General features: G+C 53.9%; 1 protein-coding gene and 2 gene segments (V, D, J or C); all 3 read left to right on the top strand.

Annotated features, from left to right (window-relative positions):
- The window catches only part of LOC118531230 (immunoglobulin lambda variable 5-39-like), a 416,407-nt gene extending 403,906 nt beyond the window's left edge, over positions 1–12,501 (top strand). The window contains 2 exon segments of the V gene segment in view: positions 10,701–10,736; positions 12,014–12,501. Coding sequence covers positions 10,701–10,736; positions 12,014–12,333 — 356 coding nt within the window.
- LOC118531235 (immunoglobulin lambda-1 light chain-like) overlaps positions 1–23,816 on the top strand; it is a 227,392-nt gene extending 203,576 nt beyond the window's left edge. The window contains exons 3-4 of the mRNA XM_078060721.1: positions 21,901–21,942; positions 23,357–23,816. Of these exons, the coding sequence (XP_077916847.1) occupies positions 21,901–21,942; positions 23,357–23,676 (362 nt within the window). The 3' untranslated portion in view covers positions 23,677–23,816. The remainder of the gene's footprint in view (positions 1–21,900; positions 21,943–23,356) is intronic.
- Positions 5,930–15,758, top strand: LOC144379915 (immunoglobulin lambda constant 7-like). The segment is given in 2 exon segments: positions 5,930–6,332; positions 15,299–15,758. Coding segments are annotated over 2 exon segments (432 nt in total).
- Positions 23,817–25,733: the final 1,917 nt, after the last annotated feature.

The following is a 25,733-nucleotide window of genomic DNA, read 5'->3' as shown; positions in this document are numbered from 1 at the left end:
ACCTCTCATCTTCTCTCTTGCAGGTTCCATGGCTGCCTACGTGCTGACTCAGCCCCCCTCGATGTCAGTGAGCCTGGGACAAGACGGCCAGGATCACCTGTGGGGGAGACAACGTTGGAAATACATGTGTTTCCTGGTACCAGCAGAAGCTGGGTCAGGCCCCTGTGCTGATTATCTATGCTGATAGCAATCGGCCCTCAGGGATCCCTGACCGATTCTCAGGCACCAACTCAGGGAACACGGCCACCCTGACCATCGGCGGGGCCCGGGCCGAGGACGAGGCTGACTATTACTGTCTGGGGTGGGACAGCAATGCTGATGCTCACGGTGACACAGGCAGATGGGGAAGTGAGACACAAACCCTCCTACCCCAGCCTGACACTCTCACCAGCTGTCCGAGCAGCTGTAGGCCTGAGGGCCAGGCATCCTCTCTGGTCCCAGCTCCGACCCTCCAGGGTTGGGACACTCCAGCAGGTTCTTTGCCCTCTCAGGGCCTCTGTTTACCCTGCTGTGAAATGGCAGGTGGGGTCTCTTTTGAGTCACAGAGGCTGTCGTCAGTGCCCTGTGGGTCCAGAGGTCCCCCTACTAGCTGAGCCCTGGGACTGCCTTGTCCCCTCTCCAGGCTTAGCGCCTCACTCAGTTCTCTCAGGAGTGATTGGAGGAGTCAAGATACTGGAAGGAAAGGGCACAGCTCCTAGCTGCCCCCCGACTCATGGTGGTCCTGCTTGTTAGTTTATGTGATCACCCTGCGCTGAGACCCAGGACCTTTATGCATTAGAGAAGAGCCTTCTTGGGGGAGGGGGACAGGGCCTGCAGCGGAGCCCTCCAAAAGAATCGGGGTTCACACTCCCTGCTGCTTTGTAAGTAGACATGTAAAGTTTTCACCAGAAGTTTGTAAAACGTTCTCAACGCTCTTCTATATATATAGAATGGAAGTGAGTATCATCATGATTGGATGCCCACTCTTTTATTTTTTTGTTTTTTTTTTTTAAGATTTTATTTATTTAGAGAGAGACAAAGTGAGAGAAGGAACACAAGCAGGGGGAGTGGGATAGGGAGAAGCAGGCTTCTCGCCAAGCAGAGAGCCTGATGCGGGGCTCGATCCCAGGACACTGGGATCATGACCTGAGCCGAAGGCAGACGCTTAACGACTAAGCCACCCAGGCGCCCCAACCCACTCTTTTTTAAAATTCTTCTCTAACATTTGGAAATTTTCCATCTTTCTTCCCTCATCTTGAACTTTGTTTTCACTCCACACCCCTCATTGAATTTGATCTACTCATACATTTTTACACCTGAGTCTTTTATTCATTATCCTGCCATACATCTCTGTCCTAAAAATATACATTGTTTACATTCTACAATTTAGTTTCATAGCCTGTGACCTTGAGCATTAAACTATTTTCTGCCACACTGAGTTGGCATCTTAATTATTCATAGCAGTATGTGATCAAAACAACATAAACATATTAAAATTTACACAGATAATCATTAAATAGTGTTGATTTGTGATTCATTGATGAATACGACGTCCTGCCAGAATGAAGCAGGGTCCTGCATCTATTCTGTTCTGGCTTTCATTTTTATATGAAACTCAAAGAAACCTTGACCTCATAAACAGAAGTTTTGTAATAGAATTTCACTCACAGATCTAAGCTTCTTCCTAATTATGTGCCAAAAATCATTAGTGGTTGATGGTCAAAAATTATTTTTTTCAATGATTTTTCAGCTGGCAGCTCTATTTCATATATTTTTAATTTTGCTGAAAGCAAAGAATTGGAAACCACCTGCCTTTGAGAGGATTTGAACTGGTAGACAGTTTGATGCACCACCAGACCGTTTCTGGAATGAAGGGCTTATTGCCCCATCTGCTGGGAAATTCGCCCACAGACAGCCCTGCCCTCATCTGTCAGCTCCCTTGATGAAGAGAGCCACCTGGAGCCGAGCCATGGTCCTCCCCTGGGCAGCTGGCCTCTGAAAGCTGATCAACGTGAGGGTCTGAAGACCCAGCCTCTCGACCCATTTGGGGAAGCTGAGAAGGACCATCCCCACAGCAAAGCTCCACTATAGCTGATTCCTCCCTCTGCCCACCCTGCTTCCCCCGCCCCCACCATCGCTTGCACATGGGTTGGTCCCAAACACTCTCCCTGTAAACCTCCTGCAGTCTGGCTCCATCCCAGAATCAGCTGCGGGGGTGTGGGTGGGGTGGGGGGGTGGGAGGCCACCTGCACAGAGGTGTCACCCAGCCATTTGTCATCCACTCTCCCAGGTTCATATCAGGGATATGCGCCAAGGAACTTGACTGGAAGTTACTAAGCGACCCCTTGTGCATGATAGAGTTTAAAAGATTGGGAAAAAATTAAAATATCTGTAATCATCGTGCATCTTCGCAAATACAGTATTTTTTTTGAGAAACATGCTTTCATCTTCTCCTGTGCTTCAGGTATATTTTTCCCCCAAAACTTGGTGTTGCCAATTTGAACCATTCAATCCAGGGAGAAGCCCCACTGTGTAATCTAATTGGCAAAGCCAGTCCTCACTGTCAAAGATACCATTCAGATGTGCTTCTGTTAGTAACCGTCGGCTCTATTTGTCAACACAAGTAAACATCTGGGTGGGTGTTTGGGGGAATATTATAACATCACTGTAAATCAAAGGATGTGTCTGGAGAGATGGTCCAGCAATAAAATGATGTCGATCTTATGTGATTATCTATTTTATAATAACTTTTTATAAACAAGATAGGTCGCTATAAAAACAGGGCTCCGCTATGCAAATGTCAACGCACTTGGTCAGTTGAGGCTGGAACCTCAGGGCGCTGACCACGCCCACTCCAGAACTCCGCCCCCCGCCTCCCCTCCCCCGCCCCCAACAGGTTTCCCCGAGTTCCAGACACAGCCAGGACTAGTGGGAGCAGAGTAAGGCACTGTCGTTGCGTGTAAAATTTAAGGGAGGAGCCCAAAACTCAGTAATCAAGATAAATAATATCTAACGCAATATTTTTTGAAATCGCAATGAATGCAGAATTCCATGATGAATAGAACATCGAAACTGTAAGTCAGGTCAGGATCCTACCCTACACTGGAGTGATTCAATTCACTCGCCTCCCCCCAAGGTGGTGGTTCCAGGGGTGAGGTGGGCGCCAGGGAAGATGCAGAACCAGAGTCCAGCCTCTGCATCCTCCCACCTGCCCCCACTGCTGGAGTCTTTCCCTGGCCTCCCCCCAACCCCTCCAGAGCTCCAGCCTGTTCTGGGGGGGGGGGGCGGTTAGCCTCCTTCTACTGCTGGTCTCTGCTGCCCCCTATTGGACTGTCCTCTTGGGGCTGCACTCCAGGCGGCCAGATTGGGAGCCTTAGAGGTTAAAGCACTGAAATGTTCCAAAGCACCCCCACCCCTCAGTTCCAGGCTGGCCCCACCTCATGTGCAAAAAAAGGCTGGTCTTCCCAGGTCTCTGACTGGTACTGGTAAGTCCCAGAACACAGTCTTTACACCAAGTTGCTGTGTGTCTTGGGAAAGAAACTCTCCCTCTCTGTGCTCCAGTTTCTTCATCAGTCAAAGGAGCTAGAAGGTCCCCACCAGCGTGGTGAGTCTGTGCCATCTACAGAAGCAGTAGAATTCCCTTTCCATTTGCTGGAGGAGAGCTGGGAGTGGGGTGGGACTGCACCCCCAGGATCACCAGAGGAGCGGGGGTCTTCAGGGTTCCTGGGGACCCCCCCAGAGGGGGGCTCAGAAGCTGCAGACCCAGACCCTGACTCTGAGGATTCTGAGAATTCCAGAACCTTTGTTACATCCCCAGACAATACTTTGTGACACACACAAACACAAACACACACACACACACACACACACACACACACACACACACACACACACACCAGGCACACAGTGAGATGAAAAGGCCCAGCAGCTTGAGTTTGGGGTGGAGGGGAGCAAGGAGCTGAGAAGACCTGGATGCAGGCAGTCTCTGGGGTCTGTGGAATAGAGAGTGGGCAGGAGACCGATCAGCAGGAGGCAGGGGGCACCCTCTGACATGGGAAGCAGGGCTGAAGTGACTGGATAGGGGCACATCCACGAGAGAAGGGCTGGGGAGGGCACAGAGGAGCCAGGGACCCTCAGCAGGGAGCCCACCTGGACAGCCGCACCTGGACTCCTCTGGCCCCGCCTGAATCCCGGCACACCTCAATCCAGGGAGGAGGTGAGGGGCAAGCCTGAGTGGGCCAGAGCTGCAGTTGCACCCGCTGGGAAGACCCAGCCCATCCCTCAAGGGTCCCCAGGAAACAGCCCAGACCCAGATTTCTGACCACAGCCACCGCAAGAGGATGTGGTCTGTGACAGCGGCTGCCCAGAGGCTGGGGCAGGTGCAGGGGTGGGAAAGGAGGCACACTGGGATGCTGCCTTTAGGGAGAGCCCCTTCTTCTTCCCAAGACCTGGGGCTGTCCCCAGAGAACCACAGCTTCTGGGCCTCAGGTAGCAGGTGAGTGTCAACACCCACACAGGTATGCTGGGAGGGAACAGCTTCAGCCTGGACCCCTGAGGCCCATCCTGCCCCAGCCCGCATGGTGTCAGGAACTCAAGGTCAGAGGCAAGCATGGGCTTCATCCCATGGAAAGGACAGTCTTTGCCAAATGTAGCAGGAAAGTTAAGGAGAGCCTGACTCAAAACATGGGCCAGACAACTGTTAAAGGGACCTCCCAGGAAAATCACTTTGGCAGGCCCTCTTTTAGAGCTGCTGACCCCAAAACAAGAAGCCCCGTGTGGCTGCAAACCTGGACTTGAGCAGGTGTATGAAAGACCTTGCAGCAGAAAAGGCAACTGGAAAGCAAGCGGGGAGGCGCTGGGTGACAGGCAGGATCCTGCCACCTGCCCTGCACTGAGCAGTGTGACTTCGCCAGGCCCAGAGAGTGGGGGCATCATCAACAAAGCATGTTCTGGAGCCGTGCCAGGGCCAGGCCTCTGCACAGAATCTGCTTGAACATCGATTTCCTCATCCTCAAACAAGCAAGACGATCTCAGCCCAGCCGGCAGCTGGCCCCGTCCCCTGCGGTCAGTCTGATTGCGTTACATACTGTATTCCTGGGCTTTCCAACGGACCCCAGCCCAAAGCACCTGTGCGGCCCATCCCTCCTGCCCACCTGCCCAACAGAACCCAAACCTTGGCTCCCTTGAAAGCAAGGCATGAGCCTTCCAGGTGGACAGAGGGCTGCAATGCAGGAGACAAGCTCACTCCTAGATTCTCGCTCACCCTGCAGCCCACTCCCAGAGGGACCTTGGCCCCTGCATTCATTTTCTCTGGACTTTACTGTTTTCACCCGTAAAGCAAGCACACCTGCCCCCAGGACATGACAACAGTTGCTCTAAAGCCCAAAGTCCAAGGGGCTAGCGGTCAACACCTGCTACATCCGGGGCTTGGCATTCACATGCTCTCGTTCATCTTCATGACTGCCCTGCTGCAGAGGAACTGTGTCCATTTTACAGATGAGGAAACTGAGGCCCAGAAGTGACCTAGGTCTGGAAGGTTTCAACATTCTTGAGCCTGCTGTTACTCTTTGAGTGAAGGGTATAGAATCACTCTCTGCAGGGCCCTTGCCTGGCTGAGAAGCTGAGATGACCACAAGGGAAACAGCCAGGCTTGACCAAAGCCTCCAAGGAAGTGGAGTGTGCAGGGACCAGCCTGGGGGACTGGTCAGAAGAGAAGCCCTAGCTCCAGCCCCACCCCAAGGAATCAGGCCTTGGTGATATCCTGATCCACTGGGCACTCAGCTGCTCCCTGTGGTCCCTTCAAGCCCCAGGGAGATGCTCGACAGATCTGGGACACCCTTGGGGAAGAGGGAAATAAGGCAGGTCAGGTATGCCCCACCCAGGGCCCCAGAGGCGGGGACTGCGGGCCCACTTCAGTGGGAGGAGGTGGAGCCCAGGATCTGACCACAGCAGGGCAGTTGGCAGATGTCACTCTGAGGGAGATCCCCAGGGGTAACAGCCATGGGCCCTGGAGAGGGCTGGGCACTGGGTGCAGGGACCAGAGAAGGCCCAGGCAGAAGACAGGGCCACGTGGGCCAGGCATACTGGGACAGCTGCTGCCAGCAAGAGGGACTGAGGGCCCCTCTCCAGGAAGTTCAAGCGGAGCTTCCACCCTGAGGGCAGATGAGGCCCGAGACTGGCCAAGTGCGCTGTGAGGCCCCCCAGGGGGGCAGAGCCCTGCCCGAGGCAGCGCCGGCCCCTAATGCTGCTAAGCCTGGCCATGGGCGCCCATGGCCCACTGTCCCCAACGCAGCACCACCGAGCAGAGCCCCAGCAGGAAAGAGCCTGTCCAGCTTTCGAAGCCCATGAGACAGGTAAGGAGCCAAAAGAGTCATGGTGGGAATATGTGGAGCTCCCTGAGGTGGGAGCCAGGAGTGGGCATCTGAGGAGAAGAGCAGCAGTGAGGGGAAGAAGAGGGTGAAGGAAGAATCAGCCAGAGAGAAGGGGCCTGGGCAGACCCTGGCTGTATTTAAAGTGTTGATATTTGTCCTGCGTGGATTTTTTTGCATTGATTTTTAGCTTTTAATATTGTATGAAATATGATTTATCTTGATGACTGAATTATTAGCACCCCTTAAATTTTGCACTAGTGCCATCCTCTCCTCACCCTTGTCCTCTGCGTAGGACAGAAACAGGGAGGCAAGAGCAGGATGTGCCCACAGGCACTAACCGTTTTAGGGGCAGAACATCTCTCTGTAGCCCAAGTCAGATCCTGCTGTTATCCCCACCTTGCAGAGGAAGACAGAGGTTCAGAGAGGTAAGTTGACCTCCCCAGGGTCACACAGGCACAGTCTCGGGACTGTAAGAAGTCCGAGGCCTGAACACTGTGATCCCATCAGCGTGTCCTGTGTTGAAACAAAATGGTGCAACAGAAGAGGTGGTCTGCAAGGCAGTTAGAGAGGGGAGCAAGGGCTTGGCTGAGTCTCCCCCAAGGATGTCCACTCTGCAACTTATTCATAAATACTTACAGGGGCCAGGCCTGGGGACCCAAAGAGGGTGGGCCTGAACCAAGGGGGTCATGTTCAGGCGCCGCGACAGATCAAACTGATCTGACAGATGCAGGGGCACTGACGCGTGAGGCGGACAATCCAGGCACTGGGAGCCGCCTGGGCTGAGAGGAGAGAAGTGCGCAGGCGCGCAGGCCCGGCAGAGCGCTCCCTGACCAGGGCCAGGGGAGAGCATGCGCGCCACGCTGCGCGTTGTGTCTTAGGCGCTGCGTCCTTGATCTTGGGGTCCAGAGGAGTTGTTGAGGGATTTAATAGCGGACTGTCAGGGTCGGATCCGTGTTTGGAAAACGGTTTTCCGATAGGAGACTGGTGTGAGGCCAGATTAGAGGAGCAAGGACGGATAACGGCCAAAGCTTGCGCCTCGGGGATGGGGAGGAAGGACCAAGTACCAAGATCTCCTCTAAAATTAGCAAGTACCAGAGTTTGACCAGGGAGGAATGGGCACTCTCATGGACTGTCTATAGAAGTCTAAAATGTATAACCATTTTAACAATATGCAGCAAGTCATTTTTAAAAAGTATACTTATTTATTTATTTAAATTGTGTAATTCCACTTCTAGGAATTCATGGGGTGGTGGGGCCCCCGGGGGGGGGGGGGGCAATAATCAAAGATGTAACCAAAGGTTTACAAACAAGAATGGCTAGCTCAACGTTATTAATGGTGCGAGAAAACGAAATAATCTAAATATCCAGCAGAAAGGGTGTGACCAAATACAGTATGGAACATCTATCATAAGGAATCTTACACAAGCCTCCAAAACTCTGTTTCTGAAATTGGGTTTTTAAAGTATGTGTGCAGAGCGCCTGGATGGCTCAGTCGGTTAAGCGACTGCCTTCGGCTCAGGTCATGATCCTGGAGTCCTGGGATCGAGTCCCGCATCCGGCTCCCTGCTCAGCACGGAGTCTGCTTCTCCCTCTGACCCTGCCCCCTCTCATTCTCTCTCTCAAATAAATAAATAAAATCTAAAGATAAATAAATAAATAAATAAATAAAGTATGTGTGCATTTTCAAAAGCCTGTCCAAAAATATAGAAAAATGTCAGTGGTGTGTCTCTGGCTGATGGGATTTCACCTGATTTAAATTTTTGCTTTCTAATTTTCTATACTTTTGAAAATGTTCACAGGAAGATATATTTGGTTTTTATCTTCTAAAATAATTTTTAATATAAGAGTAACATGTACTTGTAAAAAAAAAAAAAAGATTAAGTAAAGAAGTATATTAAAGAAAAAAATCTACATCTTACCCTAAAACCCATTCTCCAGCGATGACCACTGTCAGGTTGGTCGATATACTTCCAATCCTTCTCCCATATGTGTATGTCCCTGAAAACACACACACACACGCACACACACACACACAAACACATCTAGTCGGTTTGGAGGGCTTTATTTTTGAAATAATAGAATCATACTCTGCATATTATCCTGCAACTAGCTTTTTGAACAGTCTGTTACTGACATTTTCTATCTCAATCTTATGGATCTCCCATGTTCTTATAATGGCTTTGTAAGACTTCAACATTTGGATGAACCAGACTGTATGTAATCATTCCCCCATTAATGGACATTTAGGTTGTTTCCATTTAAAAATATAAATTACAAGTGATGCTGTCATGGAAATACCCACATATGTGTGCATGTGTTATGTGTGTACTTGAAGTGCACTTAAGTATCTACTTTGTATTAATGGCTAAAACTGGAATTTCTGGACCAGAGAGAATGTGCTTTCGAAATGTTCTTATATGGTACCCAAATGTCCTTCTGAAAGGCTGTCCCAGCTTATATTCACTGCAATGAATGACGGTGCCCTTTCCTCTACATCCTTGCCAATACTGTGATACTGTTGAAGCTTTTTTAATTTGCTCATCCCTGATGAGTATTCATGAGGATATGTTTGTTGTTTAATTGTTTATTTGATCATTATGAGCGGTTTTTTCCTTTCTTTTTTTTTTTCTTTTCTTTATTGATTTTATTTCTACTGTGAATTTACCGGTCATAATTTTGCCTATTTTTCCATTCGATTCCTTGTATTTTTTATGGATCTATAGAAACTCCTCATATATTTGGATATCAATCCCTGGTTAAGTGTATATGTTGTAAATATTATTTGGTGGTATTTCCTTTTCCTTTTATGACTATGAAATAAGATTTGACAGTGTCATTGATGGATGTGTCTTCAGGTCCCTTGGGTCAGTAAGATCTCCCAAATCATTCTACTTTCCCTTCAAAGGTAGTGGCTGTGGGTCTGAGCTGCTGGTCCTGGGACTCTCCCACCTGGATATGCAGCCACAGCCTCCCCGAAACCTTCAATCTGCTTCCTGTTCCTACAAAGGACTTCTGGCATCAGAAGGTCCAGCTTAGACTTGGCAAAACCACCACCCAGAACAGTTGGCTACTATGCCTCAAAAGACCCAGGTCAAGTGGACCCTTCTAGGTAGCATGAACTACCTGGATGTTCAATGGCTCCATCCATCTGATGGGAAGGGTGCATCATGGCAGTATTTCCTCTCTGTCTTCCTTCTCCTGGGAGGGCAGGGCAGCACGTGCCCATGAGGAGAGGGCCTTCATCTGCTCCGCTCTTTATTCTCTCCATGGCGCCTTTCATATCTAGGGAAAAGAAGAAATGTAAACTCTTCCCTATTTTTCCCCACTTTATAGAATGATTATCTGCTCCCTCCATCCTCTCCTGCTGAATCATCACTGTGTGGTGACCTGGTAAACTCTGGGATCAAACGGATCAGTTTGGGGGATCACACCACGGTTGTCCTCTATGCACGATGGCAATGTGGCTGCACATATGGACATCAGTCCAGTGAGAGCCTCTTCAGGTGGCTCCTGGGTACACGCACATGACCCCAGGAGATCTCTAAGCTCCTGCTTTCTGATTGACAACATACTCTAGCTCATCTGGGCCTACCCACTCCGGGACCAAAATCAGTCACTGATGCCAGTTCTGGTTAGTGGGAGGTGGGATTGAAGACTCTCTGAAAGAAGCAGAGCAGCAGTCACACACCAGACCCTCCCCAACATGAGACCAGATAGGGGATTGCCTGGGGCTGCTCCCAAGGTCACCGGGACACAGGCGGGTCCTACAGGACCAGCCCAGATTTTACTTAGGACAGTCCCAAACTAGGACATTTCCAGGAAGATAAAGCTGAGCTCTCTGGAGTGATGGTTGGGGACATAGGAAGTTTCCAATGGCACATAAACCCAGATCAACCTGCTTTTCCCTGCAAAGAAGGGTTTGGGAGGGAGGGGACATCCTCTGCCCTCACCTCATGGTGTCACCAAGGAATTGGGATTGTTTGAACATGCAGAGAAGGGATGTCCTCTTCATTTCCATGGAACCTAACTCAAATTACACACAGGCCTTCCACAAACTATTTTAAATCCTGGGAGATAGCAGTACCAACAGCAGATCAGATACCAACTCCCTTTGGAAGAAGTGCTTCCAAGGATCCTGTTGCAGAACACATGGGGTCATTGGTCCTGTCATCTGCTAGGGGTGGGGGATGTGTCCCACCCCCCACCCCACCGCACCCTCCCCCGCTGCTGAGCACACGCCAGCCTGGAGCATTGCCCCCACTTCCTCCATCACAGCTGCAGGTGGGGGGCTAGTGGGTGGGGCAGGGCCTCCCAGGGAGAAGTTTTTGTGTGAGCCTGTATCACAGTGTTGGGTATTCGGCGGAGGGACCCAGCTGACCGTCCTAGGTGAGTCTCATCTTCTCCCTCCTTCCGTACTCTCCCAGAGGTTTGGGCAATTTTCTGCTTTTTTTTTTCTTTTCGTGTCTTGTCTCAGCCTTGGTCATGCTCTTACCCGGGATCCCAGCCTCTGGGACCCTGACCTCCTCCCCTCCCTGTAAGACTTTCCTGCTTACTTCTTTGGTCATCACCACCCCCTCACCTCCAACCTGAGGGGCAGGCAATGGTTGGGATGACCTAAAAACTCCTCTATCTGTCTGCCAGGGTCCTAGATGTGCTGTTTTGTCCTCTCCTCTCTGGCCTCCTGTCATTTCACCCTTATCTCTGGGAGGCACTTGGGTCCTCCATCAAAAAGGGAAGAGGGAACAGGGAGCATTGGGGGGATGACCATTTGGTGCCTTTAGAGGGACCCAGCACCTGGGTCCAAGGCTGGGGACACACAAGTCAGAGGTTCTGAGGTCCCCAGAGCTATGGGACACAGGACCCAAGCATGGTTGCAGAGATGGAGTGGCTCCCCCAGGCCTCTCCAGGCTGCCACACAGCCCTGGACAGGCTTGGGATCCAGGCAACACTGCAAGAGGCAGGACAGAGCAGGGAGGAAAGGGTGCTCCAGTCAGGAAGCCCAGTATAGGATCATAGAATGACAGGGTGTGAGGAAAAGGTGGACTCCTGGCTCTTGTGGGAAACTACCAATTACAAAATGAAAGCCAGATCCCATTGCACAATATGGCTACTGAATTGACTGATTGGCCAGGGGAAACACCAAGGGACAAGGCAGAGGGGACACCTAAGAACCTTCAGACAGACTGTGATCCTATAGCATCCTCGGCCCATTACAGACTTCAAGAGAGACACATTTGGGTAAATACAGTCTCCACAGAGGAAAGACCCAGAGGCTCCCAGAGCAGAAATGCCAGATCACAATAGACCAAAAAGAACCCCCAGAGTTTGAGAGTTCATGTCATCCACTCTGGGGACAGACAGCATGTCACAGGAAGAGGGCAAGAGAGTGAGGGTCAGACATGTGTGTGACAGTCCAGGGCCCAGGAGGGTCTCAGGAGGAGAGATGGCAGGAGTGCAGTGAGACAGCTACCCAGGAGGGATCCGAGTAGTTAGACGAAGATGCCAACCCACCCTCTCGGGAATAACTGCTCAGACAGAGGCTGGTCCCTGAACGAGGGCCCATGCCCTGGGCCTAGAGACCCACACCCACCTGATACACTAACATCAGGGTCTCCTGCAAATGGAAATTGAATCAATGACCTGCCGCCCCTGCATCCCCACAGGTCAGCCCACGTCCGCACCCTCGGTCACGCTCTTCCCACCCTCCTCTGAGGAACTCGGCGCCAACAAGGCCACCCTGGTGTGCCTCGTCAGTGACTTCTACCCCAGCGGCGTGACGGTGGCCTGGAAGGCAGATGGCAGCACCGTCACCCAGGGCGTGGAGACCACCAAGCCCTCCAAACAGAGCAACAGCAAGTACGCGGCCAGCAGCTACCTGAGCCTGACGCCTGCCAAGTGGAAATCATACAGCAGCGTCAGCTGCCTGGTCACGCACGAGGGGAGAACCGTGGAGAAGAAGGTGGTCCCCGCAGAGTGCTCTTAGGTCCCCGAGACTCCCAGGGATGGGGGCCTTCCTCTCCCAGACACCCCTTTCCCAGCTCACCATGTACCCCTGAGCCCCCATCCAGGATCTGCTCAGAGCAGGCAGGTCACAGTGCCCTCCCTGTTTCTACTTGTGCTCAATAAAGACCTTGTCATTTATCATCCGGCATTTCTGATGTGCATTCTCTGTTTGTCATGTCTCTGGGTTAAAGTCTCAGTAATTAGGGAGGGACACTTGTGAAGTGAGATCCTATTAACCCATTCTCCCCGTATACCAGTTGGGCCGTGACCATGAGGAACAAATTGTCCCTGTGAGCCTACTCATGGGTTGCAGTCCTTGTCCCCATAGGAATGGGGAAGGGCTAAATGAGAAGGACTGGGGTCCCAAGGGAATCGGGCAGAAATAGGGAGGGTCCTGGAGACAATGGGTCTCTGTTCATATTTGCGTGTGGTCAGTGGGCTCTTGGTGACCCTGGCAGTGGCTGGGACCTCATTCATGAATGTCTGGACCCCTGACACATTAGTTTGTCTTTGGATTGTGGATGGAGCAGGTGATGTCAGCCTGCATTAAGGGGTGGCACAGGAGAACAGGTCAATGAGAAAGGCCACCATTCCGGCCTCAGGAAAGGCATCCAGTGAATGTCCCAAAGACAGAGTCAATTGGAATTCAGAAGTAGAGTTAAGGCACGTCAGACCAGCCTGAGGCCCATGGCAAGGTCAGGCTTCCCCAGGGACTCAGGGACTCCAGACACCAGGCCCATAGGACTCCTCCACCTGCCCTCATTATGGCTCTGTCAAGAGTGCACCTGCTGTTCCAAGTCATAGCCACACTCACTCCAGGGCCTGAGGCACACATGTCAACCTCTCAGAGGCGCAGGCCCTGCTCACTCTGCCAGTCCTCCAGTCCCTAAGTTTGACAGATACCCTGTCTGAGCCTCCAGCTCCTCAGGGACATGGAGCTGCCTTCCCCAGACCTGCTGGGGGGCCAGGACTGCCCTGGGACAGAACTTTCAAGGGCAACGTGCTCTTGGGCCACAGTGCATCAGAGGATAGGGGCCCCCTTGGAGCTTCTTCCCAGCCACCGGTCCCCAAATCTACCTAGGAGATGGTAGAAACATAGGGATCAACACCTGTCTGAGTCCATTTCTCAGACAGAAAAACTAAGACCCCAAGGGACAAGGGGACCACTCAGATCTCCCTCATCTCAAAGGTCCTGCTGGAAAGATGACACCTTCCACCCTAACCAGAGCTATTGTCACCCCTAGACAAACTCTTCTATTCATTGTTTTAAGTTTTCATTATGAAAAAACTGAGTACACAAAGAGACAAGACAAAGGAGAACCCCCATGTTCCTATCGACCATGTTCCAGAGTCTTAGTGACCCATTCACAGCCAAATAACTCCTCCCTTATGCAGCATTTTGAAACAAACTTAAGATCATATCATTTATCTGTATATAATTCATTTGTGAACTGGGAAGATAGGACCTGAAATATAACTACTACGACGTCATTATCAATTCTAAGCAGAAACCATCAATAAATTCTTTTTAAATTTTTTATTTAAACTCAATTTGGTTAATATATAGTGTATTATTATTAAGGCTAGATTTAGTGATTCATCAGTTGCTTTTAACACCCAGTGCTCATTACAACCTCCTTAATGCCCATCACCCAGTTACCCCATCCCCCCACCCAACTCCCCTCCAGCAACCCCCAGTTTGTTTCCTATAGTTTGGAGTCTCTTATGGTTTGCTTCCCTCTCTGTTTTCATCTTATTTTATTTTTCCCTCCCTTCTCCTATGTTCATCTGTTTTCTTTCTTAAACTCTACATATGAGTGAATTCATGTGGTATTTTTCTTTCTCTGACTGACTTATTTCGCTCAGTATAATACACTAGATGGGTCCTAGATGTGCTCTGCTCTGTCCTCTCCTCTCTGGCCTCCTGTCCTTCCATCCTTGTGTCTGGGAAGCACTTGGGTCCCCCATCAAAAAGGGAGGAGGGAATAGGGACCATTGGGGGGATGACCATTTGGCACCTTTAGAGGGACCCAGAACCCTCAGGTCCAAGGCTGGGGACACACAGGTCAGAGGTTCTGATAAGTTCCGCAGAGCTGTGAGACACAGGATCCATGGGCAGGAATGTTACAGGTGTTGAGGGCCTCACCTGGGCCTCCAGTGGCTACAATACAGAGCCCTGAACTGGCCTGGGGATTCAGGGAAGCCTGCAAGAGGTAGGACAGTGCAGAGAAGAGAAGGCGCTAGAGAAAGTATTACGCAGTGATGGGATGTAACAAGGTAAACTCCTGAGTCGCTGCAAGACATACATCCTGCCACCAAGAAAGGCAGAATCTATGACATGAAGGCTCTAGTGATGAGACCAATTTGGAGGAGATGGAGGGCAAGGCTGCCAAAAGACTTTGGAATACAGAGGCATTAGGATAGGCAGACAGGCTCTGTATGGTCAGCAAAGCTCCCACCCCATCCAGGACAGCCCAGGAGAGACAGATCTGAGTAAAAACAGACCCCTAAGGGCAAAGACCCTAACACCCTGAGCACAGAAGTGTCAGGCCAGAAATGTCCTCAGGATTACACAACGGGAAGTCAGAGAGCTCACATCATCTCCTGGGGGACAGAGAGACAGACATAGAGCCCCATGCAGACACTGTCAGAGAGATAGAGGATGTAGGAACAGGAGTGAGAGTTGGAGATCTGTGTGGGGCAAAGGTTCAAGAGAGTCTCAGGAAGGGTGGTAGCAGGTGTCCAACTCAAAGGTTCCAAACAAGGGTGGGAAGTTGAGGAATAACTTATCCCACTTGCCCTGGCATGTACCTGCAACACAGAGTTAGAAATGGGGGCACTGATTGGATGCTCAGGAACCTACACCCACACAAAGACTGAGATCAAGGAACCCCATGATGGATGACCTACGTCCCTCTGACCTTCTTCTCTCCTCCGCCTCACAGGTGGGCAGAAGTCTCCACCCTCGGTCACGCTCTTCCCACCCTCCTCTGAGGAACTCGGCGCCAACAAGGCCACCCTGGTGTGCCTCGTCAGTGACTTCTACCCCAGCGGCGTGACGGTGGCCTGGAAGGCAGACGGCAGCACCGTCACCCAGGGCGTGGAGACCACCAAGCCCTCCAAACAGAGCAACAACAAGTACGCGGCCAGCAGCTACCTGAGCCTGACGCCTGCCAAGTGGAAATCATACAGCAGCGTCAGCTGCCTGGTCACGCACGAGGGGAGAACCGTGGAGAAGAAGATGGTCCCCGCAGAGTGCTCTTAGGTCCCCGACACCCTCCCACACCCAAGGGGGCCTGGAGCCACAGGACCTCCAGGCGGATCTGCCCTCCCAGCAGGGTCACCCCAGCCCTTCTCGCTGCACCCGCTCGACACTCAATAAAATGTCCTTTACTCAATCAGAAATCGTGCTCTCTGCTCATTGCGCTTCAAACACTTTGTGTCCTGAACTCAACCATCTTTAGGGGTGAGCATCAATCTTTGCCTTTGGGGGAAAGGAGTCTGCAGAAGGCATCCTCGTGGTTGTGGGAGAGATAGTTTTACTCTCACCTAGAATGGTCAGAGAATTTACCAGAACAGAAAATATCAATAGGAGAACGGAGATGGAAGACGATCCTCGACAAATTCCATTCATAGCGGCCCACTATGACCTTCGCTCCACATAGTGTGCGGATAATTTCTGAGTGTCTCTCAGAATCTGGAACTAGCCCCCCTCATGAAATGTGCTTTCCCTAGAGGCCCACCAATCACTGCCATTTTTTCCCTAAATTCCTATCCCATGTGGACCTGCCCACCCATCACACCCTAGAACATAATCTCTTCCTTAGGGGATACCCTTCCCTGACCCCAGGAACACTGTTGTGTCCCCTCCTACAGACTCTCAAGGGCACACCCACGAGAGGACCTTTTGCCAAGACATTGGGCACTCCCACTCCCAGTCCCACTCGTGGCCCCTCCTCCCACATTGTCTCTTGGTTCCCACTTGTATTCATGTTCTCTGGGAGACAGACATCAGCTACGCTCTCTAGGACTCCTCCAAGGCAAAGCCAAACTGTGAACCAACCACTCCTACTTGGGTGACCCACTTAGGACCTCTAGGTTAAAAATCCAGGGTCAGATTCTGGAAATGGGCTGCCACAAGGTCTCTAAACTGACTCATCGATTTAGGAGCCTAGTGTGGAAGCTGAGCTAGGACACCAATGCACACACACGGGTACAAATGAGCACAAACACCCACGCACACACACGATGATCACAGAGGCCCTGGCGCCTCTCCAAACCCTGCCATGGTGGGCGTGTCTGGGGGAGGATCAGGAAAGCTACAGTACAGGGGCTACTCGGAAACCCCATGTGGGACGTGAGCAGAGAACACCCAGTCGCCGCAGTGCCCACCAGAGCCAGCCAGTGACAGAGAGAAGGCCAGGGAGATTCGAGTCCAGGATGGAGTGAGACAAGAGACACGATGAGCTCCTGGGGGTCGGGGGGGTGGTCTGGACGGGAAGAGGCAGGCAGACCGGGGAGGACAGCAGCAGTGCCGACCAAGCGTGCCACCATGTCACAGAAAGGAGGAGGCCAGGCCTGCGTGTCCACTGGGTGAGCTCTGTGGTTAATGTCCCCAGGCCAGGATGCAGGCCAAGGCCCTGGGGGTCAGGGCCCCCTCACCACGAGAAGGTCCAGTGCCGGGGTTCAGTATGTGTCCTGCGTGCTGGGCCCACCCTGTGCTAGTCATGATTGCTGTATGTGGGCATGTGTGATTCTGAGTCAGTTCCGGTGGCCAGCACAGACTCCCACACTGGAGTTCTGGGTGAAGTTGCTAGAAGCTCGACCGCCTCCCCACCCACCAAGGGCCCGCCACCTTTATCCAGCTGACATTTAGCCCACACACCCCCACACGGTGACGTCTGACCTCCGCGGGCTCAGGTCGGGGACTAAACACTAACCATCCACTACATCTTCTGGAAGAACCAGCCAAAGGCAGAGATTCTGGAGCTCAGGGCCCTCTGGAGGGAGCTGAATGCTTGGGGGGGGAACATGCTTCTCCACCCACCCACTTCCCATTCCTGACCCCAAACCTGCATGGCCTCTTGTGCTGAGGATGTGGTGGCACCCAGGACCCTCTCCACGACTCCCAGGTCTGCAAAGGGGTCCCAGCTCCATCATCTCTGTGTGAAACATGCCTGCCCACCCGTTTCACAAGGACACCCTGACACACAGCTCCTACCTAAGGATGGAGTTAGCTGGGAATTCCGATGCCATAGCCAGACCTTCTCTCCAGCCCCTCGCCATGACTGAGGATGGATGGACTCTGAACCCTCCATAGACATGATATTCCAGGTCCCCAGGTGCCACCACCTCCCCCCCCCCCCCCCCCGCCCATCTGCCAGACCAGCACCCGTGACAAGGAGGCTGCACTGTGGGCCTCCCGAGCAGCTGCAGGTGGGCCTGGGTCAGGGCTGGAGGGGCTCACAGAGGGTTTGTGTCCGAGGCTGTGTCACAGTGTGCTGTGTTCGGCGGCGGGACCCAGCTGACCGTCCTCGGTGAGTCTCCCCCTTGCCCTCCTCTTTGGGATCCAGGGTACAATTTGGGGGAAAGCCTCTCTCCTTTCAATTTGGACTAGGGCTCAGTCTGAAGGTCTGTGGGGTCTGTACCTTTTGCCCTCTTTGTCTGTCCCTCATGCCTCCACTGGTCCCAGCTTGTCAGGTGTCTGTTCAAAGCTGCTGGGGACCAGCCCCCAAACCCTCCGTAATCTACACTCAGGCCTCATTGTGGATCCAGCTCTATCCCACGGGAAACTTTTCCCCTGGACTCGGGAATACTGGGCTCCCAACTGAGAGTCTATTGGCTTCAAGAGCCTGGGGGGGAATGATAGGTGAAGGACAAGGACAAGGGAGGCTCAGCCTGCCAGCAGAGCCATAGGGGGAGGGAAGGATGCTGGGGACCGCTCAGGCGCTGGTTTCTGTCTCTGGGGATCACAGCCAGAGGGCTGCCTGGAACACAGTGAGGAGAGCCTTGGTCTGGGGACCAGGAGGCAAGGAGGGGGAAGCAGGACAAGGGGTCAAGGATGAAGCGAGGACTTCAGAGGAGAAGGGGGCCCAGGATGCTGGGAACACCAACTTCCACGGGGACAGTCAGACACCAAGAACACGACAGGTCTCAGGACACTCAGGCAGCAGAAGTCCATCCTTTCCTTTCCCACCACGGCTGGAAATTCCCTTGAGCACGTAGTTGGGTTCTGGCTCCCTGTGAGGGACAGGTGACAGGGACAAGTGCCTAACTGGCACTCAGATCCTGGGACATACAGACCCCCTAGCAAAACTTCACAGATCAGGGAGACCCCTCAGGACAGACACAGCACCAGCCTCAGACCTGAACATTCACCTTGCCCAAAATCCCTCCATCCGCTGGACTCCCTGGAATCCGGCACCAGGGGCTCTCAGCCCTTCCCCACCCAGCATCCCTAGTGGGGGTGGGGATCCATGGGGAGGTGGGCAGGCTGCTGGAAGGAGTGAGGCGGTCTGGGGGCAGGACTACTAATTTTCACATGGCAACAGAGCCCTGCAACCAAGGACCTAACAGATCTAGGAAATCCCAGGTAATCCCACCGGGGGATGTCACATTGAGAAAGATGACCACGGACAGGCAGATTCATCAGGCAACCAGGGTCTCAGGGCCAGTAGAGCTAGATCTGGGGGTGGGCTGAGTGATTTCTAAGGTTATGTGACCTGAGGAGAGATTGAATCCGTGGAGGGGCCCGGAAACTAGAGGATCTGGCACTCAGATTCTCCCCACAGAAGGTAAGTGACCCAACCCGTGGCTGACCTGACCTCAGGGCAGCAAGGGCCACCTGAGGCCCAAGCCAGAGACGTGACACAGCCGTACCCCGACATGAGGACTGAGGTAGGAGCTGACAGAGTAATCCTCTGACCTTGACCTGCCGCCCCTGCATCCCCACAGGTCAGCCCACGTCCGCACCCTCGGTCACGCTCTTCCCACCCTCCTCTGAGGAACTCGGCGCCAACAAGGCCACCCTGGTGTGCCTCGTCAGTGACTTCTACCCCAGAGACGTGACGGTGGAGTGGAAGGCAGACGGCAGCAAGATTGAGTCGGGCGTGGAGACCACCAAGCCCTCCAAACAGAGCAACAACAAGTACGCGGCCAGCAGCTACCTGAGCCTGACGCCTGCCAAGTGGAAATCATACAGCAGCGTCAGCTGCCTGGTCAAGCACGAGGGGAGAACCGTGGAGAAGAAGGTGGTCCCCGCAGAGTGCTCTTAGGTCCCCGACACCCTCCCCCACCCAAGGGGGCCTGGAGCCACAGGACCTCTGGGCGGATCTGCCCTCCCAGCAGGGTCACCCCAGCCCTTCTCGCTGCACCCGCTCGACACTCAATAAAATGTCCTTTATTCAATCAGAAATCGTGCTCTCTGCTCATTGCGCTTCTAACACTTTGTGTCCTGAACACAACCGTCTTTAGGGGTGAGCATCAATCTTTTGCTTTTGGGGGAAATCAGTCTGAAGAAGGCATCCTCTTCTTAGGCAGGGTAGTTCTACTTCTTAGGCAGGTAGTTCTCTAGAATGGCCAGAGAATATTCCAGAACAGAAAATGCCAACGGGAGGACGGAGATCAAAGACCATCCTCCACAATGGCTCTATGCTCTTTTCTTTCTTTGGACCATGCCCATGGCCATTCACAGCTGGCCTCGCTGACCTGGGCTCCCCATGGTGTGCAGATAATTTCTGAGTGCCTCTCAGAATCTGGGACTAGCCCCTCTCATGAAATGTTCACTCTCCTTTCCCTAGAGGCTCCCGTCTCAGTGCCATGATTTCCCTGAATTCCTATCCCATGGGGAACTGCCCCACCATCACACCCTAGAACATCCTCCCTTCCTTGGGGGAACCCCCCCCCAACTCCCCAGGGACACTGTTGTATTCCCCTCACAGACTCTCCTGTGTACACTCACGACAGGACCTTCAGCCAGGACACTGAGCACTCCCACTCCCAATCCCACCCGTGGCCCCTCCTCCCACATTGTCTCTTGGGTCCCACTTGTATTCATGTTCTCTGGGAGACAGACACCAGCTACGTTTTCTAGCCCCCCTCCAAGGCCAAGCCAACCCATGAGCCCAGTGCTCGTGCTGGGGGGACCTGCTGGGGCCTCTATGTTAAACATCCAGGGTCAGATTCTGGGAATGGGCTGCCACAAGGTCCCTAAACTGACTCATCGATTTAGGAGCCTAGTGTGGAAGCTGAGCTAGGACACCAATGCACACACACGGGTACAAATGAGCACAAACACCCACGCACACACGGTGATCACAGAGGCCCTGGTGCCTCTCCAAACCCTGCCATGGTGGGTGTGTCTGGGGAGGATCAGGAAAGCTACAGTACAGGGGCTACTCGGAAACCCCATGTGGGACGTGAGCAAAGAACACCCAGTCGCCGCAGTGCCCACCAGAGCCAGCCAGTGACAGAGAGAAGGCCAGGGAGATTCGGATGGAGTGAGACAAGAGACATGATGAGCTCCAGGGGCCGGGGGGCGGGGCGGGGGGGAACTGGACTGGAAGAGGCAAGCAGACCAGGGAGGACAGCAGCAGTGCTGACCAAGCGTGCCACCGTGTCACAGAAAGAAGGAGGCCAGGCCTGCGTGTCCCCTGGGTGAGCTCTGCAGGTGACGTCCCCAGGCTAAGATGCAGGCCGAGGCCCTGGGGAGCAGGGCCCCCTCACCACGAAAAGGTCCAGTGCCGGGGTTCAGTATGTGTCCTGCGTGCTGGGCCCACCCGGTGCTAGTCGTGATTGCTGTATGTGGGCATGTGTGATTCTGAGTCAGTTCCGGTGGCCAGCACAGACTCCCACACTGGAGTTCTGGGTGAAGTTTCTAGAAGCCCCGACCGCCTCCCCACCCACCAGGGGCCCGCCAGGTCTGTCCAGCTGACATTTAGCCCGCACACCCCTACACGGTGACGTCTGACCTCCCCGGGCTCAGGTCAGGGACTAAACACTAACCATCCACTATATCTTCTGGAAGAACCAGCCAAAGGCAGAGATTCTGGAGCTCAGGGCCCTCTGGAGGGAGCTGAGTGCTTGGGGGGGAATCATGCTTCTCCACCCACCCACTTCCCATTCCTGACCCCAAACCTGCATGGCCTCTTGTGCTGAGGATGTGGTGGCACCCAGGACCCTCTCCACGACTCCCAAGTCTGCAAGGGGGTCCCAGCTCCATCATCTCTGAGTGAAACAGACCTGCTCACCCCTTCCACAAGGACACCCTGAAACACAGCTCCTTCCTAAGGATGGAGTTAGCTGGGAATTCCGATGCCATAGCCAGACCTTCTCTCCAGCCCCTCACCATGACTGAGGATGGATGGACTCTGAACCCTCCATGGACATGAAATTCCAGGTCCCCAGGTGCCAGCACCACCCCCCCACCCATCTGCCAGACCAGCACCCGTGACAAAGAGACTGCACTGTGGCCTCCCGAGCAGCTGCAGGTGGGCCTGGGTCAGGGCTGGAGGGGCTCACAGAGGGTTTGTGTCCGAGGCTGTGTCACAGTGTGTTGTGCTCGGCGGCGGGACCCAGCTGACCGTCCTCGGTGAGTCTCCCCCTTGCCCTCCTCTTTGGGATCCAGGGTACAATTTGGGGGAAAGCCTCTCTCCTTTCAATTTGGACTAGGGCTCAGTCTGAAGGTCTGTGGGGTCTGTACCTTTTGCCCTCTTTGTCTGTCCCTCATGCCTCCACTGGTCCCAGCTTGTCAGGTGTCTGTTCAGAGCTGCTGGGGACCAGCCCCCAAACCCTCCGTAATCTACACTCGGGCCTCATTGTGGGTCCAGCTCTATCCCACGGGAAACTTTTCCTCTGGACTCGGGAATACTGGGCTCCCAACTGAGAGTCTATTGGCTTCAAGAGCCTGGGGGGAAATGATAGGTGAAGGACAAGGACAAGGGAGGCTCAGCCTGCCAGCAGAGCCATAGGGGGAGGGAAGGATGCTGGGGACCGCTCAGGCGCTGGCTTCTGTCTCTGAGGATCACGGCAGAGGGCCGCTTTAATCACAGTGAGGAGAGCCTTGGTCTGGGGACCAGGAGGCAAGGAGGGGGAAACAGGACAAGGGGTCAAGGATGAAGTGAGGACTTCAGAGGTGAAGGGGGCCCAGGGTGCTAGGAAAGCCCACCTTCATGGGGACAGTCAGACACCAAGAACAGGACAGGACTCAGGCACTTGGGCAGCAGAGGTCCATCCCTTCCCATCCCACCACGGCTGGAAAGTCCCCTGAGCAGATACTTGGGTCTGGACTCCGGGAGAGGGAAAGGCAACAGGAACAGTGCCTGCCAGACTCTCAGAAATCCTAGGACGGACAGAACCCCTCGCAGAACTTTATAGACTAGGGAGACCCTCTCAGAACAGACACAGCACCAGCCTCACACCTGAAGGTTCACCTCGCACGAAATCGCTCCATCTGCTGGATTCCCTGGAATCCGGCACCAGGGGCTCAGAGCCCTTCCCCACCCAGCCTCCCTGGGGATGTGGCAGATCCATGGGGAGGTGGGCAAGGCTGGTGTGAAGGAGGGAGGCGGTCTGGGGGCAAGACAACTACATTTCACATGGTAACAGATGCAGCCAGGGACAGATCCGCTCTAGGAAATCCCGGGTAAGGGACCTGGGGGATGTCACACTGAGAATGATGTCCAAGGACAGACAAATTCAGAAGGCAACAGGGTCTCAGGGCCAGTAGTGCCAGTCCTGGGGGCGGACTGGGTGATTTCGAAGGCTATGTGACCTGAGGAGAGATTGAATCCGTAGAGAGGCCCGGAAACTAGAGGATCTGGCACTCAGATTCTCCCCACAGAAGGTAAGTGACCCAACCCGTGGCTGAGCTGACCTCAGGACAGCAAGGGCCACCTGAGGCCCAAGCCAGGGACGTGACACAGCCGTACCCCGACATCAGGACTGAGGTAGGAGCTGCCAGAGTAATCCTCTGACCTTGACCTGCCGCCCCTGCATCCCCACAGGTCAGCCCACGTCCGCACCCTCGGTCACGCTCTTCCCACCCTCCTCTGAGGAACTCGGCGCCAACAAGGCCACCCTGGTGTGCCTCGTCAGTGACTTCTACCCCAGCGGCGTGACGGTGGCCTGGAAGGCAGACGGCAGCACCGTCACCCAGGGCGTGGAGACCACCAAGCCCTCCAAACAGAGCAACAACAAGTACGCGGCCAGCAGCTACCTGAGCCTGACGCCTGCCAAGTGGAAATCATACAGCAGCGTCAGCTGCCTGGTCACGCACGAGGGGAGAACCGTGGAGAAGAAGATGGTCCCCGCAGAGTGCTCTTAGGTCCCCGACACCCTCCCACACCCAAGGGGGCCTGGAGCCACAGGACCTCCGGGAGGATCTACCCTCCCACCAGGGTCACCCCAGCCCTTCTCGCTGCACCCGCTCGACACTCAATAAAATGTCCTTTATTCAATCAGAAATCGTGCTCTCTGCTCATTGCGCTTCTAACACTTTGTGCCCTGAACACAACCGTCTTTAGGGGTGAGCATCAATCTTTTGCCTTTGGGGGAAAGGAGTCTGCAAGGGCATCCTCATGGTTTTGGGAGGGCTAGTTTTACTCTCACCCACAATGGCCACAGAATATTCCAGAGCAGGAGATCTGAACAGCAGAACCAAGATAGACCATCCTCCCCAATATCTCTTTACTTGCCCTTCTTATGGGGGCCACATCAGTCACCAACAGTACCAAAGCCCACTGCTCTTGGTTCCCCATGGACTCCTGGATAATGTCTGAGCTCCTCCCTGGACCGGGAGCCTCACCATCTGGTACAAACCCCCCTCAGAGATGTTCCCTCTCCTTTCCTTTATGCCACCACTCATTGCCATGTTTGCTCTGGTTTCCTACCTCATATGGGCATTCCCTATCGTCACAACCTAGAGCATGGGGGACCCCCTGCTCCTGCCTCCCCAGTGACACTGTCCTGTGCCCCTCCCACAGACGTCTCTGTCACACTCACTACAGGACCCTCAGTCCCTCGACCCTAGCCATTCAATCCCACACTCCCACTGAGGGCTCCTCCTCCCACGTGTGTCATGGGGGTCCCAGCTGCATTCAAGGTCCTTGGGAGGCAGGGACCCTGTAGAGTCCAATCCATCACTGACCCACCACAAGCACTAACCCAAAATGTCCATGCATAGTCACTGTCAATGTCAAGTTTACGTTCTGGACTGTGCCCTGGACAACTGTGGACTGTGAACTGGTTCACCTTCTTAGGAGTTGGGAATGGGCCCTGAGAACCAGGAGACTGCCGTGCGGGGAGCTAGCTCAGGGTGGCGGGTCCAGGCTCCACGTCCCGCACACAGACTGGGCACGTACACACGCACGACCAAGTTGCATGCACACGCTAGTACACACACGTACATGCTATTACACACACGGCCGTGTGGGGCCTGTGCCTAGGACGTGTGGTAGCATCCAGAACCCTCCACGGGCCTCAGCTCAGCAGAGGTCACAGGCCCCATCATGTCTGTGTTGGAAACAGGACTGTCAGTTCTTCCAGGTGACAGTCCCCCAGCAAGCCGAGCCACAGACCGAGCTCCTTCCAGGAAGTGACCTGGGATGTGATATGTCACTCAGACATTCCCTCCTACCCCTCCATGGCTGGGGATGCGGGGAAGCTCACCCCACAAGGAACTGAAGATGTGGGGGGGGATGGGGCCCCCTCTCAAGCTCCCATGGGCCAGACCAGCCCCCACAAAGAGGAGGCTGGACTTTGAGCCTCCCAAGCAGCTGCAGGTGGGCCTGGGTTTGGCGGGGAGGGGGTGTGCTGCCGGGGGTGACCGAGGGTTTGTGTTCGAGGCTGTATCACTGTGTTATGTGTTCGGCGCAGGGACCCAACTGACCGTCCTAGGTGAGTCTCCCCTTTCTCTCTCTTTGGGGACCAGAGTGATATTTGCGGGCACTTTTCTCTCCTTACTGTCCTGACTGCGCCTGGGGTCTGAACCTCTCTGGGGCCTGGAAACTTCTCCGTTGGGTCCGTCCCAAGCCCCTTTTAGCCTGTTCTCTCTTCTCAGACTCCCGGTCAGGGCAGGACGGGATGGTCCCAGTGACCCCTTCCTATTCCCCCCTACCGTGACCCTGAGCATTCTCCAGGGGGCTCCTCCTCTGGACTCTGGGAGGTTCAGCTCCCTCTGGTCTCCCCAGTCCCAGACACGGGGAAGTGAGGGACTGAAGGAGCACAGGACTGGGGGACTCAGGCTGGGGCACCAGGGCCATGGGACGTGGAAAAGATGCTTGCACAGCTCAGCTCTCCAAGTGCGTGTCGCACTTTGGTCCTACGTTCTCCGGGTTGTAGGTGGGGGCTAGTGAGAAGCTATGTGGGGAACTCTTGGTTGGG

The sequence above is a fragment of the Halichoerus grypus genome, chromosome 13 (genome assembly GCF_964656455.1).
Source record: "Halichoerus grypus chromosome 13, mHalGry1.hap1.1, whole genome shotgun sequence".
NCBI classification, from domain to species: Eukaryota; Metazoa; Chordata; class Mammalia; order Carnivora; family Phocidae; genus Halichoerus; species Halichoerus grypus.
The sequence above is the reverse complement of the archived record's forward strand: the minus strand, read 5'-3'. Positions and strand labels throughout refer to the sequence as shown.